Source organism: Cervus canadensis, chromosome 7 (genome assembly GCF_019320065.1).
Source record: "Cervus canadensis isolate Bull #8, Minnesota chromosome 7, ASM1932006v1, whole genome shotgun sequence".
Taxonomy (NCBI): Eukaryota; Metazoa; Chordata; class Mammalia; order Artiodactyla; family Cervidae; genus Cervus; species Cervus canadensis.
In genome coordinates, this window is record NC_057392.1 from 35,133,279 (window position 1) to 35,147,647 (window position 14,369).

At 40.0% G+C, this 14,369-nt stretch overlaps 1 protein-coding gene across 2 annotated transcripts in view; it reads right to left on the bottom strand.

Moving 5' to 3' along the window:
* SPICE1 (spindle and centriole associated protein 1) overlaps positions 1-8,312 on the bottom strand; it is a 57,080-nt gene extending 48,768 nt beyond the window's left edge. For both annotated transcript variants that reach the window (XM_043474860.1, XM_043474859.1), the window contains exons 1-3: positions 8,198-8,312; positions 3,335-3,430; positions 51-98 (exon numbers count right to left, since the gene is read on the bottom strand). In XM_043474860.1, coding sequence (XP_043330795.1) covers positions 51-98; positions 3,335-3,430 — 144 coding nt within the window. In that variant the 5' untranslated portion in view covers positions 8,198-8,312. The remainder of the gene's footprint in view (positions 1-50; positions 99-3,334; positions 3,431-8,197) is intronic.
* Between the last annotated feature and the right edge of the window lie 6,057 nt (positions 8,313-14,369).

The window sequence follows — 14,369 nt, forward strand, 5'->3', positions numbered from 1 at the left end:
TATCAAGTAAGACATTGAACAAATGACTTAACTTTCTGTAGTAAACTTACCAGATCTTCAGGAGTTGCCCGATGAACTGTCAGATCAGTCATAGTGTTCTGCAAAAAAAAGATGAACTTTCTTTAAAATGCAAAAGGTTTCTTACAAAATAGTACCACATGCTGGATTTTAATTGCTGAAAATGGATTCAAAGTCCTAAGAACAAAGAGTCTTTGAGAATTAAATTCTCAACTTAAAGATTAACATGGATTAATTTTAGTTGTCGTAAAGAAAATAACAACTATTAAGTGTTTCATAGAAATTAAGCACTAAATTCAACAAGCAGGCATACATCATGTTAAAACAAAAAATAAAACAGGGTAGCATGTAATTCAAAATAGGTTAGTTTAACTAAAGTTATAGTTTTCAAACTATATTCCATGGAACAAGGCAACATTAAAGACTCCTAAAAGATAAAGTGTGATCAAGAGAGGTTCAATCTGTGTCCATGCCAACACTTTAAACATAGATCCTATCATAACAAGAGATGCATTTTGAGGGTACTGTGTAACTTCATAAGTTATGAAAGGACAGAGAGGCCTAGCATGCTGCAGTCCATGGGGTGGCAAAGAGTCAGACACAATTTAGCTGCTGAACAACAACATAACTTCATTAAATGTGAAAACAGTCATTCAAGTAAAAAGGCAACAAAACAACAGGGCAGGGCTTCCACGCTGCACAATTCCAGGAGGCTCCGTCAATATCCCAGCCCATGTAAACAGCACCCATTGGAACTCCGCAGTGCCCAGCCTGCACAGCTCCAAGTAGCAGCCTCACAATCTGGCCCTTTCCAAAATGACTTCAGTCATTGTGTTTGGTAAGGCAGGTAACAAAGCAATGTAGCTTTAATTCCAAGAGAAGTATAGAGAACTGAGTCTAGTGAAAAACTTCTGATATACTCTAAGACCTTACTTTTGCACCATGGGTAATATTTAGCTCAAGTTTTTTATATACTAAAGCCATTATCCTTTCATATTGATTTAGCAAAATACAAGGTACAATGATAAGATCATGAGAATTATTTTTAATAACTAATAAAAATTCAGGTATATAATGGTATGCTTAGAATTATTTTCACGGGAGAAAATATAATTTCATTAATACTATTATTGCTTAAAACTAAAGTTGACTCCTGAACAATGTAGGGCTTTTTTAATTTATTTTTAATTGGAGGATAATTGCTTTACAATGTTTTGTTGGTTTTTGCCATACATCAACATCAATCAGCCACAGGAATACATATGTCCCCTCCTTAAACCTCCCTCCTACCTCCCACCCCATCCTACCTCTCTAGGTTGTCACAGAGCACCAGGTTGAGGTCCTTTTGTCATACAGAAAATTCCCACTGGCTATCTATTTTACATATGGTAATGTATATATTTCAATGCTACTCTCTCAGTTTATCCCACCCTCTCCTCCCCACACTGTGTCCAGAAGTCTATTCTCTGTGTCTGCATCTCTACTGCTTCCCTACAAGTGGTTCATCAGTACCATTTTTCTAGATTTTATATATATATATGTTAATATACGATATTTGTTTTGCTCTTTCTTACTTCACTCTGTGTAATAGGCTCTAGGTTCATCCTCCTCACTAGAATTGACTCAAATTCATTCCTTTTTTATAGCTGAATAATATTCCATTGTATATATGTGAACAACGTGAGTTTCAACTATACAGGTCCACTTATAAATATGGATTTCTTTTTAATAAATACATACTAAAGTGCTACAAGATCCACATTTGGTTGCATCCATGGATGCAGAACCACAGATCTTGAGGGCCAACTGTAAAGTTAGATGTGGATTTTCAACTATGCACAGGGTCACTGCCCTTAACCCCACGTTGTTCAAGGATCAAGAGTATTTTCTCCTGAAATTGCCTTTAAATCTAATTTACAAGTTATTTCAGAAAACATCTCAATATTTTCACCACAACAGTTTTATTCAGTTCATCTCTCCTCTCTCATTTACCATTCACACCAAAAGACCTATAACTACTTTCAAGTTCAAAAAACAAAGTTTCTTTCAGCATTGGAGAGAATACAAAGTAAATGAGGAAGGTTCTGAATGCAATTTCAAATGATGGCTTTTAATTATACTTTGAGCAATAGCAGCGTATCAAACTAAATATGGAACTTCCCAAAGTAACCACTCAGAAGGGGACAGCTTTACATTATCTATGCTATTTTTCCCTTTTTAATCAGTTTCATTAACTTAGAGTCACATCCTTCTACTATTTTACAACCAGATGACAACAAAGCAACCTAAACAAAGAGAAATCCATCTCTCCCGCTTTCTAAGGCTGTCAGTTTTCCCAGGAGAGTGATTGGCTAGAGTGATTGGCTACAACCCAGAATATTCTAATTCCAAAAGAATCCCTAAGATGCATACTAGTCCCTGACTAGTCACTCTCCACAAAAGAAAGTAAAGGCACCTAAAGTCTCATGTCTATATCAAAGAACCAGGCTCCAAAAGAGAAAATCCCCTTGATAATACCACATGGTACTCAGGGGAGGAGTCAGGGATCATGCCTCAGGTACCTGAGGCTTCTCTTGTATCTTATGAGAACCTTTGTACTGAAACTGACCAGTCTCTGGAAGTGAGCAAAAAAACAATTTGATAATAGAGCAAGGACTACCCAGTTTTTTCAGTCATAAATACCAATCCCATGATTATGGTATCACAGGTTGCTATGGGCAAATCTAAAATATGTTCCAAAAAATTTCACACTTCAGGCTAACTAGAGTTGTCTTAAAACAGTGACATAAGTTAGCTAAGAGTTGCCTTAAAGCAGTGAGTTCTCAAAGTGGAGGTAGGGGGACTTTTTAAAAACACACTCCCCCACTCCTTTAAGATTTCAGTTCTTCAAAGGAGGTGGAAGTTATAGCCTCAACATATGTATTCTTTAAAAACTCCCCAAAGGCATCTGCTCTTCCCTCTAAGACCTAGGCTATCACATGCCCAGAAACACATTCCACTTTATTGCATGCTAACCCCATTCAGAGAATCATCCTGAGTGCCTAGGGTCATGTCATCATGTCTGTTCCTTCCTTGTAATGTTATGTGTGTTAGTCATTCAGTACTGTCTGACTCTTTTGTGACCCCATGGAGTATAGAACACCAGACTCCTCTGTCCATGGAATTCTCCAGGCAAGAATACTGGAGTGGGTTGCCATTCCCTTCTCCAGGGGATCTTCCTGACCCAGGGATAGAACCCAGGTCTCCCGCATTGCAGGCAGACTCTTTACCAACTGAGCCACCAGGGAAAACTGCATATTATTCTTCCTAGACTTACATCCCATTCTTGCTTCACAGATGTTTTCTTCTTTACTTTCAATGTTTTCCTTCCTCCTCCACGGGGACCATAACGGTTCACTCGGACAAAAGACATCTAGGAGTAATAAGCATATCAATTTTTTTAAATGCATGAAAAACTAATAATTAATCATCACCAGAGAGGGAAAATTATATCTAGGAAAATAAATTTTAAAACATCAGAAGACATATTTAAGCATAATGAAAAGAATAGACTACCAAAAGACTTGGCTCATTCCCTTCACAGCTATTAGAATGCTGACACTGATAACTATTATAAAATTTATATATGTTATCATATGATAACTATGTTAACAAGTCAACAAATTAAATATTATGTGACTAATAAAGAACTCCAGGAATGCAGTAGTTATGATCTAAAGCAGAGATTTTAGAACAATAGTCATAGTCGCCCATTACACAAATTCTCAATGAACAGAGGAAATGTCAGTTCCATGTGAACAATATGAATGTAGGAGGAGAGCAAGAGATAGCTGGGGTTCGTTTTGAAGCATGTAACACTCTAAATCACTACTAGGCACATGTGTATTTACCATAAAATAAAGGTGGCTAAATTTTAGAGGATGAATGAGTTATGATACCATCTCTAGTACATTTTTCACATAATACTAAACGGGTGTGATTATTGATACTAAGCTAGAATCTGAAAATTGTCAACAGTTGCTTGCCACTCTTAAAATAGCAATGCTAAGGGCACTAGACTAAACATTATACAAAATTAGAAAAAGACTCACACTGCCTGAACACTAGGATTGGAGAACACATACACATCTCTCCAAAGAGATTCTTAGTCCCTTTCACCTTGTGAGGACACAGCAAGAAGGGGCTTGCTATGAATCACAAAGAGGACCCTCACCAGAACATGATCATTCTCACGCCTTGATCTTGGACTTCCCAGACTCCAGAACTATGCAAAATAAATTCCTGTTATTTATAAGCTACTCAATCGCCAACATTTTGTTAAAGTAGCCTGAATGGACTAAGACAGTAAAAATCTATTGCCTTTTTTTCCCACCTTAATTTAGCCTAGCAAAGCAGGCTGTGATCATTCTAAGATGACTCCCAGTGAGTTGTGTGCGTGCCTGGTCGCTCAGTCATATCCAACTCTTTGCAACCCCATGGACTGTAGCCTGCCAGGCTCCTCTGTCCATGGAATTTTCCAGGCAAGAAAACTGAAGTGGGTTGCCACTTCCTCCTCCTGACCCAGGGATTGAACCTGCTTGTGTTCCTGTATTAGGAGGCAGATTCTTTACCACTGTACCACCTGGGAAGTCCCAATGAGTTGTGCCATTCTAAAATTCCTTCCCCATGAGTTTGGGCAAGACCTATGACTATCTTTTTGAGTCTGTTTTGCTTTTCCCCCTGTGACTTGTTTTATCCAACAAAATAAGGCAAATGTGGACATGTCATTCCTGTGATTATGTTATAAAAGTCTCTCTCCTAGGAAAATAGAACAGAAGAAATCTCTCCTGCTGGCCCTGAAGAAGCAAACTGCCATGCTGTGACACTCGATGAAAAAGGCATGTGTCAAGGAACTCCGAGAGCTGTGGGCAGCCTCCAGCAGAAAGTTGGTCAAAAGCTGAGAACTCACAAAGCCCCAGAGAAATGAATCTGCCAACCTAAGTGAACTGAGCCTAGAGCAGATTTTTCCCAAGTTGAACCTCCAAATGAGAATGCAGACTCCAACACTTTAATCACAGTATTTAGCTAAGCTATGGATACTGTGAGATAATAAATGTGTGCTGTTTTAAACCACTAAGGTTGTGATAATTTGTTATTCAGCATAGAAAATGTACATAATCGCATATGGATATGAGAGTTGGACCGTAAAGAAGGCTGAGCACTGAAGAATTGATGCTTTCAAACTGTGGTGCTGGAAAAGACTCTTGAGCAAAGAGATCAAACCAATCTGAAAGAAAATCAACCCTGAATATGCACTGGAAGGACTATGCTGAAGCTCCAATATTTTAGCCACCTGATGTGAAGAGCCGACTCACTGGAAAAGACCCTGATGCTGGGAAAGACTGAGGGCAGAAGGAGAAGGGGGGGTAACAGAGGATGAGATGGTTGGATGGCATCATCAATTCAATGGACATGAGTTTGAGCAAACTCTGGAAGATAGTGAAGGACAGGGAAGCCTAGAATGCTGGGGTCATAAAGAATCAGACATGACGGAGCGACTGAAAATCGAACAACAGAAAATGAAAGCACTGGCCAACTCTAAAATCCAGCCTGTGAATGGTTAAGTTCACCACAGTATAACGAAGTTGCTGTCCCATCTCTGACTTTCCCTTCACCAACCAACTTCATGAAGGAGAAGCCTGTTTCAGCACTGGGATTTACTAAGCCCCAGTTCACTTCAAACTTTTACAACACAGGAACTATTTATGTGCTGAAAAGTATTCTCCTGAACATCACCAATAATTGACCAAGGATCAGACTTCGTGGTCTAAGAAAGGGATTCTGTGCCACTTACAGATACCAGGTATCATAAGGAGCTATATGTTACATGCTGAAAATGTGAAACTACAGAGATAGGCTAATGGTGTACAGGGCTAACAAGTCAAATAACAAAATTAGCATAGAAATTAACTAAAATTAGCGTAGAAAATCTGGGTTGGGTTTCTTTGGAGAAAATCTAAAAACTAATAGCTTCCTAATTGCTAAAATTATTGGTCCCTATTCTCTGGCCTATTGGTTTCCTATTTCTCTGGCCCTTTCCATCTCTACAGATGCCCACTCCTGGAACCTTGCCCCTCTTTTAGCTTCCATGACACACTTCCTCCTGGTTTCTCTCCTATTCTTTTCTCTTTTTCTTCACAGGCTCTGTAGGACCTCTTCACATTCTATGTAATCAAGGATCTTCACTCAGTACTATGTCAGTCTTCTCTTCCTTCCATCGGACACCCTCTCTCTATGTCCAAGAATTGTTTTTGAGAGTCTACACATGCCAGGCCCTGGCTGGACACTAGAGACACAATAATAAATGAGTTTAATATGGTGTCAGTTCTCATGGAGCTTACTTTCTAGATCACCAAAAGGCGGTTCACACCTTCCCTCAGCAATCTCACCTACACCCTTGAGCAAAGCTATCAATGCACTGTGTACACAAATGCACTGTGAAAATGAGTCTCAAATCAAAGAGTCACACCTTTCCTCAAACCCCTAATGCTTCTTTCTAACCTGGCTTCTGCGCACATCTCCCAAATATCTCAAATACAATATGGCCAATATACAGCTTAGCATTCATGCCACCTCCCCACCAATCTCTAGTTCTTGATATATAACTGGCTTGGTCAGTAAACGCTGCTGAATAATGCTGAACTACAGAATTACCATCCTTCTAGTTGCTCCAGTTTAAAACCTTAGCATCACCTTCCTGTCTCAAAGCTAATCAGATACCAGAATCTATTCATTCTTTCCCTCCAGTATCTCTCTCATGTCCCCTCTTCTTCATCTCTACCATGAATGCATTTTACAGGTTCTCATTATTTCTAATTGATTTTCCTTTCACACATTCTGTCACCCACTTCATCATCCATCTATTACTCCAACAAGTATTCTGAAAGCGCCTGCCAAGAGCCAGGCAACAGAGACAGCAAGGAAGTAGGATAACTGTGGACTCTGACAAAACTTAAGAGTGTCAGACCACAAGTAAATGAGCAATTGCAATAAAAGGCTAATGTTGGAAGGAAATTCAGTGCCAAACAAATACCTAACTTACTGTAACTAGTGAGAAAAGGCCACCTCCTCCAACTCCCCTAAAAACGTTTAAGCTGAGAGCAGAACTATGAATAGAAGTTAGAAGTGGGGGAAAGAATGCTACAGGTTGGGGGCGGGAGAGTGCATTTACAAAGGGTTTGAGTGGTTCTATTTGACTAACAAATATTTGAGAGGGTTAGAAAGAGGACGAAAAGAAAGGCAGAGGCCAGAACGTGGCCCTGAGCCCCACAGCAATTTGAACACAATCCTAAAGACATTCAGGAAACACTGAAAGGTTTTAAGCAGGGTCAATTATGATGGGATTTAGCCAACCCACTCTGGATAGTGGAAAAACTGATCAAAGGGAAACAAGACTTCTTTTCGAACACTGTCCCTCCAGTCATTCCCAGATATACAGATAGAGTTTAGCTCTCCACACTTCACTACCTTCCTCAAAAGATTTTAACAGCTCTCCCCTGCAGAGAGGAATCCAACTCAGCCTGGCACTCAGGCCCTTTCCTCGCTCCGGGTGGCCTGGCTGACTTTTCCTTGCAGTCTTTTCTCCTCTCACATCTCCCACACATCCTAAAACAAAGCTCTCGTCTTCGTATACAGTCCCAGCCTCTCGAGCTCAGCTTTGAACACCTGTCACACTTGCACTCCCTTTCCACGGGGTTAACTCTCACTCACTCTTCAGAACTCATTCAGGGGGACCCTCCTGACAAACCCTTTCGACTTAAACGATCCGCCGTGTCCCCAAGTACTCTGGGGAGTTGATCTTTCTCCTGCGTGATCGGAAATTCCTTGAAAAATACATTACGGCACATCAATCTCTAGCTCCATGCGGAAGTGACCGAAAGCAAAGCGCAGGCGCACTCTCAGGATGCTCGCACACGTAGTGCGCTAGACACAAACACACCCAGACACGCATCCTAACAGGCACATGCACTCGCAAAACACATGGAGTCGCAGGTGCATTTTGTAGTAAGGATCCTCAACCAAGACGCCTGAAACCCCAGGAAACAGAGAGGAAGACGCCACCACCACTCGCCCAGCCCTGTAGCCCGGGTTCCTAAGACTCCGTGGGGCTGCACGCCTCCGCCCCATCATTGCAACCTGCCTTGTCGTTTCCCGACAGCTGCCTCCACCACGACTAAAACTTCTAGCTCCAGAACCGTCCGCCCCGCCACAAGTTAACTCAGCTCGCCACTTCCGGGATGTTGCCTAGGTTACCGGAGCCCCACCCCATTCTCTTGCGTATATCCGGCAAGACCAGTGCGCAGACGCCTCTCAGTTTGGCTTGTACTAGGGGATTACTAGTAGTAGTAAAGTCGTTAAGTCGTGTCGGACTCTTGCGACCCCATGGACTGTAGCCTGCCAGGCTCCTCTGTCTATGGGATTCTCCAGGCCAGAATACTGGAGTGGATTGCTGTTTCCTTATCCGGGTGGGGGGGATCTTCCCGATCTAGGAATCGAACCCGAGTCTCCTGCACTGCGGGCAGATTCTTTACCGATTGAGCTATAAGGGAAGCCCAGGGGATTACTAGGGGATCTCGAAGAGTCCGACACGACTGAGCAACTGAATTTAACTGAGGGGATTAAAAGGATTTTCTGTGTCCTGCCTTGGCCGGGTGTGCCCAGAGCAGAGTTCCGGGCAAAGCTTTGGAGGATGGGCGTGTAATAGCATTAGTCAGGTTCTTGTGAATTCTCGAAAAGAAAGATGTAGCTCTCCACACCAAGCTTCACATATCCCATTTACTTGCTTTCACTTGTGTTTATTCAAAAATGTTTATTAATACCTACCAGTGTGCCAGAGACGGTTGCGGCGGGGTCCCTATCCTCAGGAAGCTTACTGTATAATAGGAAACAGCTATCAACAATACAAAGATAAGATTAAAACTGTGACAAGTGCTAAACATTAGGCATACTAACTAGATACTAAATTTACAGGATTATTTGAATTACTAGAAGGGCTGAAAAGCAAGGATGAATAAATTACCAAAGAAGGGTAAAGCATTCCTGCAGGGGGAGCCACAAATGCAAAGGTGTGTGGCAAGTGCAAGGGAGTGGAAGAAGTCCAGTATGTCTGGTGTTCAGAGAGCAGTAGGAGCTTGATATAAGTAAGGCTATCCTAATTGGGGGAAGCCAAGACAAGCAAAAGCTGTTTGGCCCATGTGAAGATCTTTACAAAGCATTTCGTTGGTTAACAGAGTAAATTTGCTCCAATAATGCAACCTCCTTTAGCTCTTGGTTTTCAACTGAAAGGACACACCTGTACATGGGTTCACCAAGTACATGTTCAATATCTTCTAGATTCAGAGAACTGCCTTCTAATAGTTTCTGCTCTGGCTGAGAAAGTTTGATATAGTTCTATTCAATGGTCAATCAATATAATCATCCCCCTGCATACATCTTCAACTCTCTGCCCTTCTCTGAGTTACTGTAAACTTGGCAAAACCACAGTCCTGGATAACTCAACACTGGATTTACTAAGTGCCTATATCCTTGCAGGTGAAACTGGAAGACGAAAAACACTCAGCCATACTGACTTTAAATTCATGATCACAAATTTTAAGGGACCCTTTAAAGATGACTGAAGATCATATTATAGTTCTCTGCTCCATTAATTCTCCTACCCTCCTAGATGACAACTTTATACTTCCTCTTATGCTCCAATATCTCTTCTGTCCTGAGTCTCAGCCAGTGATCTTGCTCTCTACTTCATTGACAACACTGAAGCTATATGAAGAAAATGTCCATAAGCTCCTATCACTAATTCAATCCACCTGTCAGCATCTTTACCCATGAACCTGCTTTCCAAACTCAACAAAATCTGAACATAAGAAACACAAACAACGTTACGTCAAGGTACATAATAATCAAATCCAGTGATAAAAAAATCTTAAAAGCAGTCAAAGAGAAGACATTACAGAGAAACAAAAATAAGGATAACAACATATTTCTCATTAGAAATGTTGCAAGCAAGAAAACAATACATTAAAACATTCTTTTAATATATTAAAAGAAAAAAGCTGTTAACCCAGAATTCTGTATCTGTCAAAAATAAATTTTTTAAGTTAGGGAAGAAAAAATGCTTCCCCACATAACTAATAGAATTTATCACCAGCAAACCCCCACCCACACTATGAAAAATGTTAAAGTAGGTACTTCAAGCAGAAGAAAAATGATACCAGATGCAAATCTGGATTTATACAATGAAAATGGAAAATGGAAAATCTACACTGGAAATGGCTACAGGAGTAAATATATAGATTATTTTTCTTACTCTTTAAATCTTTTTAAAAAATAATTGACTACTTTGGCCTTCCCTGGTGGGCCAGCACTTAAGAATCTGCCTGCCAATTCAGAGGACTCAAGTTCGATCCCTGGTCCAGGAAGATCCCACAGGCCTCTGAGCAACTAAGCCTGTGTGCCACAACTACTGAGCCTGCATGCTGCAGTTACTGAAGCCTGCGTGCCCTAGAGTCTCTGTTTCACAACAAGCGAAGCCACCACAATGAGAAGTCCACTATGTGAGAAAGCCCACATGCAGCAAGGAAGATTCAGTGCAACCAAAAATATATAAATAATATTTTTTAAAATATATATAATTGACTACTTAAACAAGTATAATAAAAATGTACTGTAAGGTTTATAATATATATAAGTAAAGTGCATGACAACAATAACATAAAAGTCAGAGGAAGTATGTTATTGTAAGACACTTATACTATTCCCAATGTGTTATAAAATTACTTGAAGGTAGATTGTGATAAATTAAAGATGTATGCTATAAACTCTAAAGCTATCACTAAAATAGTAAGAATTATAGCTAACAGAAATGGTATCTATAAAAAGATAAAAAACAGATAATAAAAATAGTTGATTAATCTAAAAGTAGGCAGAAAAGTGCAAAAAAATAACAGATGAGAGATAGAAAATAGCAAGTTAATAGATATATATTATTACATTAAATGTAAATAGTCTAAATACTTTGTGTATAAAACAGGTGATATGTAGGCTTTAAATATGTGAAGTTTGTTGTGTGTTGATTATACCTCAAGAAAGCTGTTTATCTGGCTTTCTCTGGGTGGTCCAAATATGAGCCAGAAAACTCCCCAAGCCATAACAAGCCCCACTTCTGCTTAGCCCACCTCTAGTTTCTGCATCCCAGATTATAATCAGAGTATTTCTGAAGACTTCCCATTATTTCACCATTAACATTTTCACTCCCTGTTGTCTGAGACTCTGCCAAATGCAAATGATGCTTTCTATAATAAATGCTGAATTAATAGTCTATTTATTCTCATGTCAATAGTCTTTGTTTCCACAACTGCTTCTATTCTTATGACATTTCTTTTAATATGGGGAAGACTCTTTTTCAATACTACCTTGAGAAGAATCACTTTTTATATGTTCTGATTTTTTAAATACAGAAATGCCTAAGAGCACTGTGCGTTCAGTTGTGTCCAACTCTGTGAGTCCACGGACTATAGCCCATCAGGCTCCTCTGTCCATGGAATTTTCCAGGCAAGAATACTGGCATGGGTTGCCATTTCCTACTCCAGGGGATCTTCCCGACCCAGCAATTGAACCTGCATCTCCTGCATTGGCAAGCGGATTCTTTTACCACAGCACCACCTGGGAAGCCCAGAAATACCTAAACTGGGCTGTAAATCATAAAGATCTCTGCTTGGTAGTGAGGAGCAAAAAATAGGGAAGCTGGCAGACATGACCAAATTAGGACAATCCTAGGCAGATTGTTGCAGAGGTTATGGTTTGGCTTCCTGGACTGACTGCTACAGAGATTGTGGGTCAAGTTCTATTTTATATATCATCTGATCATTGTCTGCTAGTCACAGATACCACCATGACTAGCAAACAAGATCTAGAGCAAATGCGACTTGTCCACCACTGATCATGTCAATGAGTTGAGAGTGATTTATATATCTTGTAGAGTTTACATCAAAACATTAGTTAATTCTGCCAAAGTTAAAGATAAATTCACCTTATAGTCTTTTCTACTTGTGTAATTCTTGTGTAATATTTTCTACTTGTATAATTCTCTCCATTGAGAAGACTGCTCTGATTGTTAGGATAAACAATGAGCCAGCATATTCTCCAATGAGTCAGGTACAGTACCTGAACAATCAAGGGTGGTCTCCTTTTGTAGCTTGTATCTGTGTCAGAATTTCCACCGTTGATGGTTTCTAGAATTAAAGTCGTAGTGCATAAACAAGTCTTAAAATACTATTACTAAAGTGCTTAAAGTCATGGTCTGAGGCAAACGAGGCCATGTGTTCTGCCTGCGAGGAAATAGCAGCCTAAAGGGGCACACAGAAATCCAAGAAAAAAAGACTTTATCACAACATAAAATCAAAACCAAGAAGTTACATATTTAGATCTCTACTAGTCTCTTCCAAGTGGCAAGTATTTGGCCCGTCACCCTACAAAGGCTATTGAATTCAAATTTAGAATTAGCCAGGACTGATCAATAAATTTTAATAATTGATTCTTTCTCTGGGAGAAGGAAAACTAGCAGAGACATAGATTAATGTGTGTAACGTAATTTGTCCATGTACGTGCAAGTGGAATAGTCATTGGCTATAATTCTCTATGATCTCATTTGGTGAGACTAGAGTAGCCTATAGATTTTCATCATGAAGGTCTAATGATGAATGATGTATCCAACAGTCATTAAGGTTGAGGACAGAGGGTCCTATTTGGGACAATCTAAATAGAGTGTTGCTGAATATGAATATGTCCCAATCGAACAATTATAATGGAGGGGGGAGAGAAGGGAGCACTGTGGGTAGACAGCATCAGTGATCTATATAGTAATAGAGAATGAAAATGATTATCAGTAAGCAGGTGAAAAACAAAACAATAATTAGACAAGGGTCCTGGTGTAATGTCTTGGTTGGTATTTGTTCATTTTTCCAAGCCCATGTCTTTATCCCAAAGGTCTTGGGTCAAATGTCTCTTTCCAAAGGTCAGTTGCTTCTAGAGAATCTGTAACAATCCTTAGCTTGAAGTTCCCTATTGGAGTAGCCGTCCAGTTACATGAACTCTGAGTTGTTTCTTTAGCTGTGAAAAGTTAAGTCAAAAGTTGACTTGCTGAAGTTTCACTAATATACTTTTTGTTTAAAAATGATTACAGAAGACAACTTAGGCGATGCAAACAAACTATATATAACACTTCATGAAGTAGACAGTCTACTTGTGAAGAACTACAAAATGGAGTAGAAGGAAGGAAGCTTTTATTGGCTATAGAAAAGAGAAAAATAGAAAATATGATTAGCTGGGGCCACACAGTTGACCATGTTTGGGTGAGAAGGCCAAGAGCTGGCTTGCACTTAGGGATTGATTGACTAGATATACTACATTTCTGGTAAAGTGGAGCATTTACAGAGATGAAAAAGTTATCTAAGTTTTGGTTTACTAATGTGACACCCTTGGCAAGAGTGACTCCATCTTGGGCCTAGAAAGGTATTTCAACAGTTGTTTAACAATACCTAATAAGGTCCCTTCCATTGAGGTTCAAGAGAGGTTTTTTTCCAGTGTCTCCTCCAACAAATGAAATTTTCTAGTTGATGATAATCAAAAGCCAATCTATGAAGGAAGGGAAGGAAGGGAAGTAGCTCAGTCGTGCCCAACTCTTTGCGAGGCCATGGACAGTAGCCTGCACCAAGCTCCTCCACCCACAGGATTTTCTAGTCAAGAATATTGGAATGGGTTGCCGTTTCCTTCTCCAGGGAATCTTCCCGACCCAGGGATTCCCGCATTTGTAGGCAGACACTTTACCGTCTAAGCCATCAGGGAAGTCCTTCCCCCCCCCCCCCCAATTATTTTTATTAGTCGGAGGCTAATTACTTTACAATATTGTAAATATTGTATGTTTTTTGCCATACATTGACATGAATCAGCCAGGAATTTGCATGTGTTCCCCATCCTGAACCCCCGTCCCACCTCCATCCCCATCCCATCCCTCCGGGTCATCCCAGTGCACTAACCCTGAGCACTTATCTCATGCATCCAACCTGGACTGGCGATCTGTTTCACACTTGATAATATACATGTTTAGATGCTATTCTCTCAGATCATCCCACCCTCACCTTCTCCCATAGAGTCCAAAAGTCTCTTTTATACATCTGTGTCTCTTTTTCTGTCTTGCATATAGGGTTATTTTTACCATCTTTCTAAATTCCATATATATGTGTTAGTATACTGTATTGGTGTTTTTCTTTCTGGCTTACTTCACTCTGTATAATGGGCTCCAGTTTCATCCACCT